This window comes from Martes martes (assembly GCF_963455335.1).
Source record: "Martes martes genome assembly, chromosome: 5".
NCBI lineage: Eukaryota > Metazoa > Chordata > Mammalia > Carnivora > Mustelidae > Martes > Martes martes.
Window position 1 is genome coordinate 89,708,240 of NC_137892.1, and position 14,672 is coordinate 89,722,911.

Sequence of the window (14,672 nt, forward strand, 5' to 3'; positions counted from 1 at the left end):
ACTGGAATACATTAAGACAACCCAAGTGCTTAAACTTCTTAAAATTGGCCCAATTTACAAATATAAATTTTGCAAATCAATCAATCAATGGACCTCAAGTAATTCTTAAATGTTCCCAATACTGTGGCATAATACCAAAACCAGCTAGGGCCTAAGCATTTTGACAGGTTTAAAATACCTCTTGCACTAGGGCAGGGTATCTTACTCTTGAATCTAAAGTTTCATCAGATCTTTTAAAACCTTTTTTTCATTAATGTAGATCCATTTAACTATAGTGTTTTATTAATATTATTGTTCAGGAACTAATAGCAAAATTTGGAGAGAAAAGATTAATCACATATAATAGCCGAAACTTTTCTCTGATTAAAGCCCTCTTGTGGTTTCCTTTTATGGTCCTTTAGTGTTTTTCTATGTGCAAGCAACAAGGGTAAATACTGCTCAAAGTCAGAATAAGATTTCCAGCAATAGCTCTTGATGTATGAGGACTCCATTAGCAAAGATTTTAAGTCCCTTAGAATCACTTTCATTTGAGACACTGTAACTAGCTATTTTCCTTGGAATTTAGAGACCCTATCTGAGAACACTGATAATATTGCCCATTCTGCAAAAGGCAAGAAGTAACAGAAAAAACTGAGTCACCAAAGTTTTGTGGACCTTTTCATTAAATCAACTCCCACCAGAGCTAAAACTTTATCCAACATATTTGGAAAAAGACAACACTGAAGACACCTAGCAAATAAAATTCCCTAACTTTTAGGAGTTTGGGGTCACATCTTCAATAAAAATTAATTTAGGAATTTAAATTTAGCATCTGATGTTAGTTTAGTTTCTTTGGATTAAAGATTAAAATATTCTTTGTGCTGTACTTAATTATACAATAATTCAAAAGATTTTTGTACTACAGAAATAAATATAGCTAAAAATTAACTTCTTAAAGACATTTTTCAAAGTATTCTGTAAATTCAAATGAAAGAAGTCTATTCTCTTAATTACCTGAGGCAAAAATACTGAGAGCCAAACCCAGAAAAGGGAGTGGCTGGCAATACTTTCAAATAGAATATTAAAAACAAAATCACTCATGATCTATGATTTAGTTTACTCAAAAAATCAAGTCACTAAAAAATGCATTTTAAAGGGAAAGATATGAAAAAGAAATGATCCTTTCCAGATGTTACTGTAAAGAAAAAATCCTGAATAATCGTCATCAAATCCAATTTCATGGCAGCAACATGTTTAGTAGAATAACTGTACAGCACATCAGGAAATATGGACGGTCAGAGATCATAATCAAGCTATTAGAGTGCTATTTACGTTGACTTTTAAGTCAACTGCACTGTGTATCAAAAAAAAATTCAGTGAGAATAAGTAACATTGAAAACGTTGGAAGAGAAAGGACAACGTATTTATAAGGGCATTTTGAAAAAGCTCCCATTTTGCTAGATGTGATAATTAAAGCAAAGGAGAATTAGATATATATATATATTTTTTTTTCCTTTTGCTCAAATGACTATACCAGAAGTCTAAGCCTAGTCAGAAAAAGAATATGCTTATGAGGAACATAGAGCGGGATACTGTAGTTGATTTTTCCAAGTCTCTAAAGGGACAGATGCAATATGGGATAATAAAAAGTGAGTTTTGAAGTATGTTTAAGAAAGTTGTGGAAAAGGAGAAAAAAAATGATGAAAAATTTCAGTCATAGTATGAGAGTTTGTGTCAAAGGGAAATTAAAAAAGAAGAATGAACTAATCTAAAATATGAAACATACTGAAACACACACCAGGGCTCTACATTAACTCTTTCCCTGTAGCCACAGATAAGGAAAAAAAGAGAATTGTTCAAGAATACATCTTTACTACATATAATCAGCAATCAAGACAGATGGAGAGCTGAAATCTAGCATCCTGAATGGCAGAGCACATTGACTGCAAAAAAAAAAAAAATACTTAAAACAATTCAACAAAGCAGACAAAAAACCTGCTTAAATATATGATTAAGAAGAACATATTGATGCCAAAAACCAACAAGATAATCCCAGTGGATGACAGCTTTGTGGCCAGAAGTAATCTAGGCAGATTGTATTAATGTAAAGCCCTGGTTTAATGCTCAAAAACAATTACCTTCCAAATAAAGTGTTCTCAAAAGCATAAAAATTCTCGATCAACTCATGTCACCAGACTACAGAATTAGAGTAAAAGATATAGGTAAATACAGAATAGGCACTACAATGTAAAAGAAATTAGAAGTATCTGTTGCATTAACTCACCTTATTAGAATGAACTGGCAAATCACATATAGAGCACAGATGGGGATAACCCTTCGGTAAGAGTCCATGGAAGTCTTCAATATTGCTACTTGGAGGAGCGCCCCTCTTTTTCTCAAAGAGAGATCTCTCTTGTAAGGGGCCAGGACCACGTCCCATTCTCTCATACTCACTGTCAAATTTATGATAGTTATGCGAGGTCTCACCAAAAAAAGAATCATCCCTACACCTTTCTCCATCTCTTAATCTGTCATCTTCATAATCCATTCTGTCATAATAACCAGATTCTTGAGAACGACTTCCATGGTCATAATCAAGCACTGGGTTGAGACTAGGACCACGATCATCAAAACTATCTCTTCTAAAGTGCCTTTTTTCTTCCCAATCATCCCTAGGTACTCTGTATGGTGGTTCCCGTGTAGCAGATCTGCCATCTCTACCATAACTCAATGTAGGGCCTTCTTCAGTTCTCCTCCTTTTAAGCTGTAGAAGGATTTGGGGCAAATTCTCAGGAGTAATCTTGTCCTCTGGATAACGACTCAGTTCATCTAAGTCTCTAGCAGACAGACCAAAGCTGGCCAAAATGTTACTGGCCTGGTCTGTATCTCCACGGTGTTGAGAAGACAAAGGGAGTGGACCTCTACTTCCAATGTTAAATATAGACTGCAAATTATGGGAAGAAGTACTAGCAGAAGACAGTGCACTATGAGCTCCTTGTTGATTCAATGAAGAACTCATTCCAAGATTCATTAAACTAGCAAGGCGTGCAGTACCCTGGTTCATCCTTCCAAGAGATGCTGGCATACTTAAAGACTGGGTAGCAGCAGCAAGAAGGCCTATTCCTGCTGCAGACAGGTCACGCCCATGACCCTGCGAGTCCCTACCGAGAGATGACTGCTGGAATGACTTGGACATTGTAGAACTATCTCTTGTCTAGTTTATAGACTTAAAAAAATTTTTTTAAAAGAAGGCCAAAAAGAAAGCTCAAACTAGCAAACTAGGTTAACTTTGCTTCAAAAAATGGTAACGCCAAGAAAAAGGATCAATAAGGACTGTAGAATCTTCTTCAAGCTGAGAACCAGCAGACAACTCTGTAGAAAAATAAGCAATTTTAGTCATAAATCCCTTTAAGTAGATGCTGTTTTTTTAGAAAAAAAACTTATGCATCATGTTGATTAAAAAAAAAACATATAAGATCTCAAACTTACAAGGAATTTATTACATATCTTAAACAGATTCCAGATGTATGCAGAGCCTGCATATAGATATTTAAAAAGTAGTCTTTCATGCCAAAGTTTATTAAAGGGAATTTCATACTGAATTTAAAAACATTTCAATTGAAGGATTAGATGTCTTGAGTACATCAAAATTTCAGTAAAAATATAGATGGGTCTCTTCTTTTGGAAGAATAAAAATACACCCTATAGTATGATGTTTAAGTTCCAGGAGAAGACTAAAAACAAACAAAAAATCAAGGTCAGCAAGTCAAAGATGAATCAGTTGTACTCTGCTTTAGAAAATGAGACCTATTATTACTATCAGAAAGAACCAAGTAAAATCACAAGTAAATGAAGCTTAGGAGTCAAGTACCTAGTATAAGATCTAAGACCAAACACAATAGTTGAGACCTTTATGCAGCAAAATCAATTTGAGGTAAAGACAGATGTGAAGAAAAACAAGTGACTTCCTAGTTTAAGGATTTCTGCACAAATTTAAGCCATATAACTAATTGCCTTCTTACTGTCTATCCTGTATCAGGCAGTGCTTATTTCATTTCTAATTTTAAAAAGTAAGGAGAACTAAATATGGTCAATATAGAAATAGGAGAACTCCCAAGAAAAAACCCAGGTACAGGAAGTATAGGTGATTTAAAGAAGTGAAACTCCCCTCTAAGTTAGCATCCATCAAAGCTCAGTTAATACTCTGGGCTACAGAACCTCTAGAGCTCAAAACCGGTAAAAATGACAATGGTACTGTGCTTATACAGATTTCTGTAAACTTTTCACAAGATTAGCCCATTCACTTGGAAATTTTAAATTCTGAACACAATCCCCCAAGATATGTTTCTGGATGAAATTACTTTCATTATCTTCCTTATTATTTCATCTCAAATTGTTACAGAGGAATGTGCAAAGCATTTACATACGATTCTCATAAAATATCAAATGACATACATAACAAATGTTCTTGATGAAATAATTTTTTATAATCACAACTATATACCAAGGTTAAGTCTAAAGTTGTTTGCTATATAATTCAATTAAGAAGCATTGCTCAGTTAAGTTTCATACATTTGATCACCCATTCACCTACGCACTGGTGGTTTAATATTACTAAACTTTATTACATTACAAACTGGGCAATATTCAAGTTACAAGTCTATTATGGGACCAATTCCACCAATGATCGAATAAAGCAAGGAAACACTGGACATACAGTGGTAGAGAAGTATAAAAAAAAGTTGCAGGCAAGACTTAGTTAGATTTTACAAAAAGATGTAACAAAGTTAAAAAGACACAGAAATGCTATCAGAGGTGACTGGAATTACAGAAGATGTTTTTGCACACCAAGAGAGATGAAACTGAGAAAAGATACTAAAGAAACTAGTTCTAGATGAGATATACTATATATAAACTACTTACGCTTTAAGAGTAATAAAGACAAGAGTATAAGTGGACTTTTCTGGATGACAGTTTCCTTGGTATGTCTCATAGAAAATGCCATACAGAATGGCAGCTGAAATACTGTGCAAACATTAGGAGGACCCTCTAAATTTCCAGGTATACTTTATTTTAAAAGATCAAAACGTTTTAGAGGGTTCTAAAACCAGCATATAAAAGTAACCATATTACTGTTAATGGCAGTTTTGCCCTTCATGGTACAGACAAAGCTGTTTAATACAGAAAAGCCAGTTGTTTTTCTTCTTTTAAGGATTATTCCTTTCCCTTAGGGAAATTATATAATAATATTATGACTATGTAAAAATTTTAATTGATCATACTTTAAGGCAGTGACTGTAGGATTACAGAGATCTTACTTTTCTTTGTAGCACATATGAAAAGGGTGGATCTGTAAAGCAAAGGTTAAGAGAAGATAAAAGATAACCTTAAGACAAAACAGAAAATGGATGTCAGAAAAACTCAGAAAAAGAGCAAGACAAACGACAATGTAAATCCCATGACAACTTGTAATCTCGTAAGACTAACCATAATGTTTTTAAGACTCTCAGTTTCAATTTAAATGCAGCCCCACCCAAGGACACGAGAACATTATTACTGAAAAGTGACATAAATCAGACTTTTGACCGGAGCACAAATAATCAGTCTTAATTTTTTTCATTAAAACAAAGAAATTGAGAGAAATCGGGGGCCTGGGTAGCTCAGTGAAGGTTAAGTGACTGCCTCAGCTCATGATCCCGGGTTCCTGGGACTGAGTCCACATCAGGCTCCTTGCTCATCGACAGGGAGTCTGCTTCTCCTTCTTCCTCTGCCCCCCTCCCTGCTCATTCTCTCTCTCCTTCCCTCTCTCAAATAAAATCTTAAATATTAAAAAAAAAAAAAAAAAAAGAAATTGAGAGAAATCAGACATGCCAGCATTGTTCAAAGAGCACTTACGAAAATAGTTCCTTTAGTATCTTGGGTCAAGTGATTAAAAAAAAAATGACAAGCCATTTTAAAAGGCTCATTTAAGCAAGACCTACTGCCTATATTAAGGCTAGCACAACACTGAGGTGTTTACTAAATTACTTTTTTAAAGAGAGTGGCTTATTGTACTGTTTTCCCCCGTATTATAAAATTGCCTTCCCACAGTACACTATACTACAGGTTTAGAAAGTTCAAAGTAGTTCCTCTGAAATAACTAATCTAGAATGTAATTAAAAATCCAATTTACCCATTAAAATCTTAATGCCCATCAATGCAAAAAAAAAACAAAAAAACAAAAAAAACCTTTCACTTAAAAAAAAAGGCAATACCTTCACCCTAAAAGCACAAGATGATTCTAAATAACTAACCCAAGACAATTCTAAATAATTAACCTGGAGCTGAAACCTAGTTCATGACATAAGTGCAAATGACACTAAAAATGTTAACTTCACTGTCAACATCTGAATAACTGTATGTATGGTTAAGAATTAAGTTTCACTTAGTAACATTCAATTCTTCCCATTCCATCAATAGCTTTACTGGATTTACTTTCTTGAGTTGAAAGAAGTGGGAATACTAAAATACCACAGAACACGTTTACAGGTTAACATATCCATAAAGTTCACAGTAAAGAGAAGTAAATGGTCATTCCACATCTAGACTTCCTATATAAAATAACACTTTATTTGTCCCATTATTCATTCTTCCAGAGGACTATTTAGCAGGATTACTAAAATGAGCGTAAGAGGACTTTAGTTCTTTAAAACATTATAGAAAAAAATTCACCTTTTAAATTCAGAATTTTAAAATGCTACATCTTAAAGTTATCTACTACTACATCGAACTTAAGTTATGTTCTCAATTATGTGAAATAACTGCATCGTAGAAACAACTATTTTTAATACATGTATAATCATAAAAGCTTATAGAGATGCTTAGGAAAAGTATCTTAAGTTGACATGATTTTAACCCTTTAATCTTACAAAAACTTAAAAGCAACAGCTAGAAAAATGTAGCTTCTTTTAGTATTTTTCTCTTTCTGAAATAAAAACCCAGGAAGGTGTTAAGGATTTTCAGATTTCCCAAATGTTCTATGAAAGCCAAATACCCTTGTGATGTGTTAAATTATTCACATGAAAATATGCCAAATATGTTTAAGGTAGCAATCAACATACCAATATAGCAAAAAAAAAAAATTCCAATCATGTCACCAATAGCACAGAAAGTTCACTATTAGTAATTTCAAAGAAGCATCATTTCGGAAGGTAGATGCTTAATTTTTGTCATCAATCACACAAAAGCAAAGATTCCTAAGGTTAGAAGCACCTGATTTATTTCCAACTATAATAAATGGTAGGTTAATTACTCCTTAAAGTTTCACACTTTTAATTAATTTTATAATGGTCTCACAATTCACCAACATAGTTTCCAGCTTAAAGTTAGTAAATTTTTATTTTAATGTTAGTTTACATCACTATCTTTTCTTAATAGATTTTCCAACTTGTATCTCGTCTTAAGGGTTTTGTTTTTAAAAATGGATTTCCTATCTGAGCAATCTATCTTTTTTATAGAGAGCTTAAACTGTTTTTTAGGTTTTTGTTTTTGTTTTGTTTTGTTTTTTTGGAGAGCTTAAACCACTTTAAAACCTTGAACTTTAATCTGTGGTTCTTCAGTGCCATAATCTTTTAGTATGGCATACCTTTGAGTGACGGAAAAGGTTTTTTCATCATAAAATGAACAACTAATAGTTCATAAACCTCTCAGGAAATAAAGTCCCAGCTCTATTCATTTCAGTTTTGTGTAAAGCAATATGCACTCCATCAACCAACAGGAGAAACAAAACACTAATATGTAGTGCTGAGAAAGCTGAAAAACCAGTATAAGTTTTTAAGAAGTCCTTTACGATTATCATTCTTAATCCATTTTACAGACCTGGATTCAACTTCTAGCCCACTTCTTGATCCTTAGGCTAATGATATTAGAGTGTTTGTTGAAAAGTGCCTTCAGCTGCTAAAACAGAAAACATGTTAATCAGAAGGGATTCCTATTCAGGCTCGGAATATTTTTCTTCTTCCTACACTTACAGCGACTTTCAAATAGACATTAAAAATTTATGGATTAAAGCAATACAGGATAAAAAGTTAATCCATTTACCAGACATTTGTGACTCCATCTGATTTTGATACTAGCTTGTCTTAACTTTCTTCTTTACTTAGATTTAGTGAGCTTTCCTCAAGGTGCCATTTTGCATCCTTAAGACATTTCCATTTCCTTTTCAACTCTCAGTTTCCACAAACATTTGTACAGCTCTTTCATTTGGTATATATGGAGATTTTTACCAAATACCTTGATATGAATGCTAGTTCTACTACAAAATAACTGAGAAAATCATTTAACATTTGTTTTTTCATTTGTAAAATGGGAAAAAAAAATACCCATTCCATAAGGCTGTAAACATTTAATAAATCAGTTCACATAGAACACTTAGAATGGTTACTGACACATGGTCAGGACTGTAGTAATCATCTACTTTTACACAGATGACCCTAACAACCAATGAGAAAAACCTTAGATGCAAAAGGACTGACCCAGAGAACATACATTTCACTTGCACTGTACTCCCCATTTCATATGTCAACTTTAGTGTCTCATTCATTTCTATTTGAGGCTGGAATTCATATTTGAATTTTGCTACTGAACCACAAGTAAGCTTTAAGACACCAGATTTAAAGGCTGGCAGTAACTTAGACAACACTGAGGAAAAGAAGCAGAGGCGAGGGGATCTGAACAAATTAAACCTCTTCCTTTATTCTCCATTACCAATCTACCTTTAAACTATCTTCTCATCCTTCAAAAGGAAGTCCTTACCTCCCTGCCATAATCTTACTGCCTTTCGGCTGGCCTCTTTGCATCCATGTTTACAGCTTCCAACACAAACCTCCTAAAACATCACTATTTTATATACACCCCTGCTAAAAAACACATTACTCCCTAACTACTTAACACATGAAAAGCACATCATGGTTTTAATGCCTTTCACGTTCTAGCTGCATCTTACTTCTCGAAATGTATTTTCCACCATAAGCCAACACCTTATGCAAAAGATTTTAGAAGCAGTTATAGGTCTGCTCAGCACTTACATAAATTATTTGCTGGACTATCTCCCCTTCTTCATTTTATACTAGTAATTCTCTTAAGGCCCAGCACTGCACCCCACTTTATATACAAACCACAGTGTATACAAACACCCAAGTTTAGAAAGGGGATGTTAACAACATCTCAGATACCTTCTACCTACCAATTTCCAATGCCATCATCTTCCCTTTCTGCAGTCCCGTATTTTAAAGTTTTATCACTTAATAGATACATCCTAAAAAATGTGTTTATTTTGCATTTATGAGTTTTATGCAAAATAACTTTTAATATGTACAGACTGTTTTATCTACTTGTAAAAAACTGACTTATACATGAATTAAACCTCCATGTCACTGCAATACACACAACCACATGGCACATACATTATTTATTCTGCAGATGATGAACATTCAGGCTGTTTCCAGTTTCCAGCCATTACCAAGAATGTTGGTATGAATATTTCTCGGTGTCTCCTGAAGCTTCAGCTTTAAACTCCCTCCTCTGTGGTGCTTTTCCAGAACTATATAGCCCATACAAGGATACTCAGTTAAGCACTGTATCCTGCTGTTCCATATTTTCTTACATCAAGAATTTTTAAGTACAAATGCTTGTAATTCTTTGATACTACTTTTCCTTTCTCAAACAATTTTAAATATTCACGTATGGAATAAGTTCTTATAAAAGTTACCATACCAAAGGTAGATATTTAATATCCTAGTAATTTCTACAAAGGGGAAAAAAACCATACAAATCATCTTGCAAGATCAGAAAGTTATCTTCATTAGCAACCAATGATACTGCAAATGAAAGATCCTATTTAAACCCTAGTATCAACTGAGTACTTTCCATACTAGCTGCATTTACTGCTGCCCAGAAAGACATCTACCATAGGTATCACGCTTTGCTCTTATTTAGCAGCAGTAGCTGGAATGTTACCTCACCCTCCCTTCATTCACTTTTTATTTTCCTACTAACTTGTTTGTCTTTTAAGACAGGCACCAACATCCACAAGCTACTGGGACTGCCAGTCAAAGAGAAATGTCAGATCTGCCATTTTAAAAACTTTCCAGAAAAAAGCAAGCTCTTTTTATCAACTAACCTTTAACTTTGGAAAAACTTTATAAACTAAACCAAAAAATTTTATTAAATTTTAAAAATTTAACCTTAAAATTTCATTGCTACTTCATGCAAATTATGTTTAATTGCAAAGTCTTGAGCCTTATAAATGCAGAGAACATTAAAGTTTGATACACAGCTGGAAATTATATGGAAGTGCATCATATCAAAGGAACTCCATCTACTCAGGCCTGCCACATTAATTATATTTGTCAGGCAAGATAACATAGCACTTTATCATGTATCTCCTATTGTATTACAAGTTTGTACTTAACCTCATGATAGACACAGGCTGCAGTAACTCAAAAGCTAAACTAGCAAACTTTAAAAACCACTTACAGGGGCGCCTGGGTGGCTCAGTGGGTTAAAGCCTCTGCTTTCTGCTCAGGTCATGACCCCAGGGTCCTGGGATAGAGCACCAGAATCAGGCTCCCTGCTCAGCAGTGACCCTTTCCCCTCCCCCCCACCTACTTTTGACTTCTGTCAAATAAACAAAATCTTAAAAAACAAAAACAACAACAAAAAAAAACAAAAAGAAAAAGCAAAAACCACTTATGAACATCTTTTAATAGCTACATACATACAATTCTCTCAAACCATTCCCTTTTCTCTCTACTCCAGTTTTAACTACCCAGTAAAATTTTGTATACGTAAACTTTTTTTTTAAATCAGTAATTTCAGAGCTCTCAATCCCAATGATCCAATGAGAAGGCCCAATACAGAGCTAAGAATTATGAATTACTGAGCTTCATTTCCTTGGACACTGTTATCCTTGGAATAAACACACATAATTGTGAAACTACAATGTCTACGACCCTTCCACTCCACCCTCAAAGAACTCAGTATTGTCCAACCCAAAGTCAAGTCCACTCAGAACCTGTTGCCACCAAGTGTGGGGCAGTTTTCATGCAACTCTAAGTAAAAAAATATATTTTAAAAACAAAGTATGTATTTTTTAAAAAGTACCTTTAAAAGATGTGCTATGAATAACACTTCAACAAACCATTACTCCATTCTTTGATTTTGATCATTGTTAAAATAGTTTAAAAGCTGCACTTCACATTGTAACTTAATTACCATCAGTCCCCATAATGGTAAATTAAATATTCTTACATAAGGATGCCTTCGGATTCCTCCATTTGTCTACATGTAATAACCACGGTATCTTACATAAAAAACACTACTTTCTGTCACTTCCGAATACTCTGCACTTCAGATTTAAAGAAACTAGCTCACTTCTATCCCAATTTCTCTCAAAAATACACGAGGTCCTAAAGAAACAAAACATGAGACACTCGTTTTTTAAGCAGTCTAGCACGTATAAAAATGTCTCATCACTCTCCCCCTACAAAGATAAATGCAATTTCTTCAGGAAATGTCAGAAAAACACAAGGAAAGAAATATAATATCACCCGTAACGCCAATGCCAACATCCAGAGCTAACAATTTTTGGTACATCTCTATTTTTATGCTTATTTACAAGTTCCTTTAAAAACCAACAAAAAAGGAATCGAATTTGGGATCACCAGAGTTTTATTATTTTCTTTCCAAGTAATACTATATTCCATTATTTTCCCATCATTACTCTCCTCTTAAAACATTGCTTTAAAAAGCTACACAGATTTCTATCAGATGGCCACACTATTAGCAGCACATCTGTAAGTGTTAAATCTTTCAGATTTTTAGCAAGCTTGGTAAATGAGATTACATTTATGTACACAAATCTTTTGTACACTGTTCCCTTAGGATAAATTCCTTTAAGTATATTCCCTCCATTTTTAAACCTATTTATTATAACATGAGTCTGAATCAAGTACCTAAAAACACACAAGTGTTATAGAACCCACAGCACTGCCACTGTTTATATTGCCACCACCTCCTTGGGCTTTAATCTTTTCTTCTATGAAACTAAGCATTTGAATTACATTTTCCGAAGTCATGTTAAGACAATTTACTTCCTTTCCTCACGCCAATATTTGTTTACCTATCATTAACTCACCTGTAATATTATTTAGCAATACCCTGAGCATTAATGAATATAGTAAGTTTAAAGACTCCTTTAACATACATAGTGATCAAATCAAGAGTGGTTAAATCCTTTCGAATTAGTTCAAAATGTTATGTAAAGTCAACTTCACTTAAAAACAGCTGAGAAGGGAGTTGTGCAAAAACTTCCTTTCTGGGTAAAATGTACGTTAATGTTATAACCATATAAATATTAAGTGCAAGGGGAAAAAATTGTAAACTTAAAGCACTTCACCACAAACATCTTCTGGCTAAAGATCTCTTTTCCCAGTCTTACATAACAAACCAGAAAAATCCTCATTTAGTACTTAAACTGTGTTCAATTTCAAGTTTGCAAAAACATTCCGGTTAAGTGCAAAAGGCATACAAAGCGTTTTTGCAACAAAAATCATTGTCCACCTTCCATTTCTAAAACATTACTGCTGAAAAATTATGACGACAGACTGCGCAGACGACTGAGCCACTGAGTTCTCAAAAGGAATTCTCGACCTTTATGAAAATAGCCTAAAACAGAATTTTTGCCCGCCGAGTACAACTGTTTAAATTTATCTGGGAGAAAACTGTTTTCTCGACTACTCCGAAATCTTAAACCAAGCTCTATTCAACAGAACGCAGCATCAAGACAACAATCTCATGACTAAGAGCTGGGAAATAAACGACTCTCGCTTTATTCCAGCGCGCTTGAAAGACTAGAAATTTCGGAATCGCCATAAGCATTCTAGAAATATCTGTCTGGAAAACTGTAACTGATCCAATAGGAATATTCCACAGTATAAGGCCACAGAGCAGGAAAAACATCTAGGAGAATTCTTCCACGGCAAACGAGAAAAGTCCCTATAAAACACCGAACACGGCACAAGGCTAGCAATGAAAAGAACAACGATGCACCGGCTACACCACGGTACTCCAAAGCCTTTGTCTGGAAACCGGAAGGTCCCACAACACACGATCCTCTTTAGAGGAACGCAGACTGATAATATCTTAATACAGAGAAAAGGAATTGGAGGTGACTCCCTAAGCAAGTCTCTTGGCTCGCAGCCTACTGCAGAAGGCTTTCTCCACGACGCAATACGAAAAACAAGCGTTAACGTTTCGTTTTTCGGCCATTTTTACGCGATGGGGGTGGGGAGGAATTGTTTCTGAGGTCCAGCTAAAATCCCGCGCGGATGTGTGTGGGCGGGGGACAGGAGAGTCTTAGGGGGCGCTATGAAGCTAAGGGCCAAAAGCAGAGCGAAGGCCGTGACACCAAGAGAAGAAAGAAACGCTGCTCAAACGGCCAAGCTTTTCAGAGTCTGCGAAATCCTCCATTTTGCGGCACATTTTAAAGGGGCAAAGGGGGGGGGGGGGAAGCAAACACCTATCTGGGGCTGGCGCTATTCCAAGACTTCGCTGCTTAACTATTCTCCCCAAACGGCAGGCCCCCTATGGACAGCCAGTCCCTCAGGCCTCGAGCGCTCCTCCCTTCGCCTCAGAGCTGCAGCCCGCGTGTAACGGGCTCGTCGTCCCGCCCCCGCCCACAGCAAGCCCAAGACGCGGGAAGTTCGGCCGATCAGCTGCCCTCGGCGCCCCCCGACTCTCCCGCCGCACCCCCCGGCCCTTGGCTGGCCGCGTGTCTCCCTCCGGGACCGCTCACCTCCGCCGCCCGAGGAGGCTGGTTGCGCCGCCACTGCGCTCCTAACATGGCGGCCGCCGATCAGGCGGCTCACATACGCAGCGAGGAGGGAGGCAGAGCGGGCGAGCGGGAGCGAGCAATAAAGGCGCGCCGCCGGCTCCCCGCGGCCCCTGTCGCCGTCGCTGCCTCCACCCGGCGGACGCGGAGAGCCCCCGGCCACCCCACCCCGATTCTTACCCGCTTCACGCCTACCTTAAGGAAAGGGAGAGGGAAAAGGAGAGGTACCTCTCTCCCAGCGAGCGGGACGCGGAGGCTCCCACAATCCCCCGCAGCAACGGCGCTGGGAAGAGGTGGCAGCGGCGGCTGCAGCCCAAGAACAAACCCGCTCTCGCGAGAGAGTACACCCACCCCCACCCCCTCGCGGGTCCTGTTTCTGCGCGCGCCAGGCCCCTCCCCCTACTCAGGGCGAGCACACCACCGCGCCTTCGACGGCGGTCGTTGTTCTCAAACCCAGGAGCCCGCCTGTGGCGGGAAATGTATAGGAAGCTACAGTTGATGAGTTCGAGTCTCATCCCCTAAAAAGATTTTCCCCAACCCTTAAAACTTCATGGTGCAAAATTTAAATAGGGTATGCTTTTAGAAGGGAGTCGCGGGATCCAGTAGCTTAGACCTGATTTCTTTTCTTTTTTTTTTTTTTTAGATTTTTTATTTATTTGACAGAGAGAGGTCACAAGTAGGCAGAGAGGCAGGCAGAGAGAGAGGGGGAAGCAGGCTCCCCGCTGAGCAGAGAGCCCGATGCGGGGCTCGATCCCAGGACCCTGAGATCATGACCTGAGCTGAAGGCAGCGGCTTAACCCACTGAGCCACCCAGGCGCCCCCT

General features: G+C 36.9%; 1 protein-coding gene across 9 annotated transcripts in view; it reads right to left on the reverse strand.

Moving 5' to 3' along the window:
- MATR3 (matrin 3) overlaps positions 1 to 14,190 on the reverse strand; it is a 30,246-nt gene extending 16,056 nt beyond the window's left edge. For 2 of the 9 annotated variants that reach the window (XM_080803849.1, XM_080803846.1), the window contains exons 1-3: positions 14,045 to 14,190; positions 7,837 to 7,911; positions 2,264 to 3,351 (exon numbers count right to left, since the gene is read on the reverse strand). In XM_080803849.1, coding sequence (XP_080659975.1) covers positions 2,264 to 3,175 — 912 coding nt within the window. In that variant the 5' untranslated portion in view covers positions 3,176 to 3,351; positions 7,837 to 7,911; positions 14,045 to 14,190. The other 7 variants (XM_080803848.1, XM_080803847.1, XM_080803845.1 and 4 more) reach the window with 7 other exon arrangements.
- Between the last annotated feature and the right edge of the window lie 482 nt (positions 14,191 to 14,672).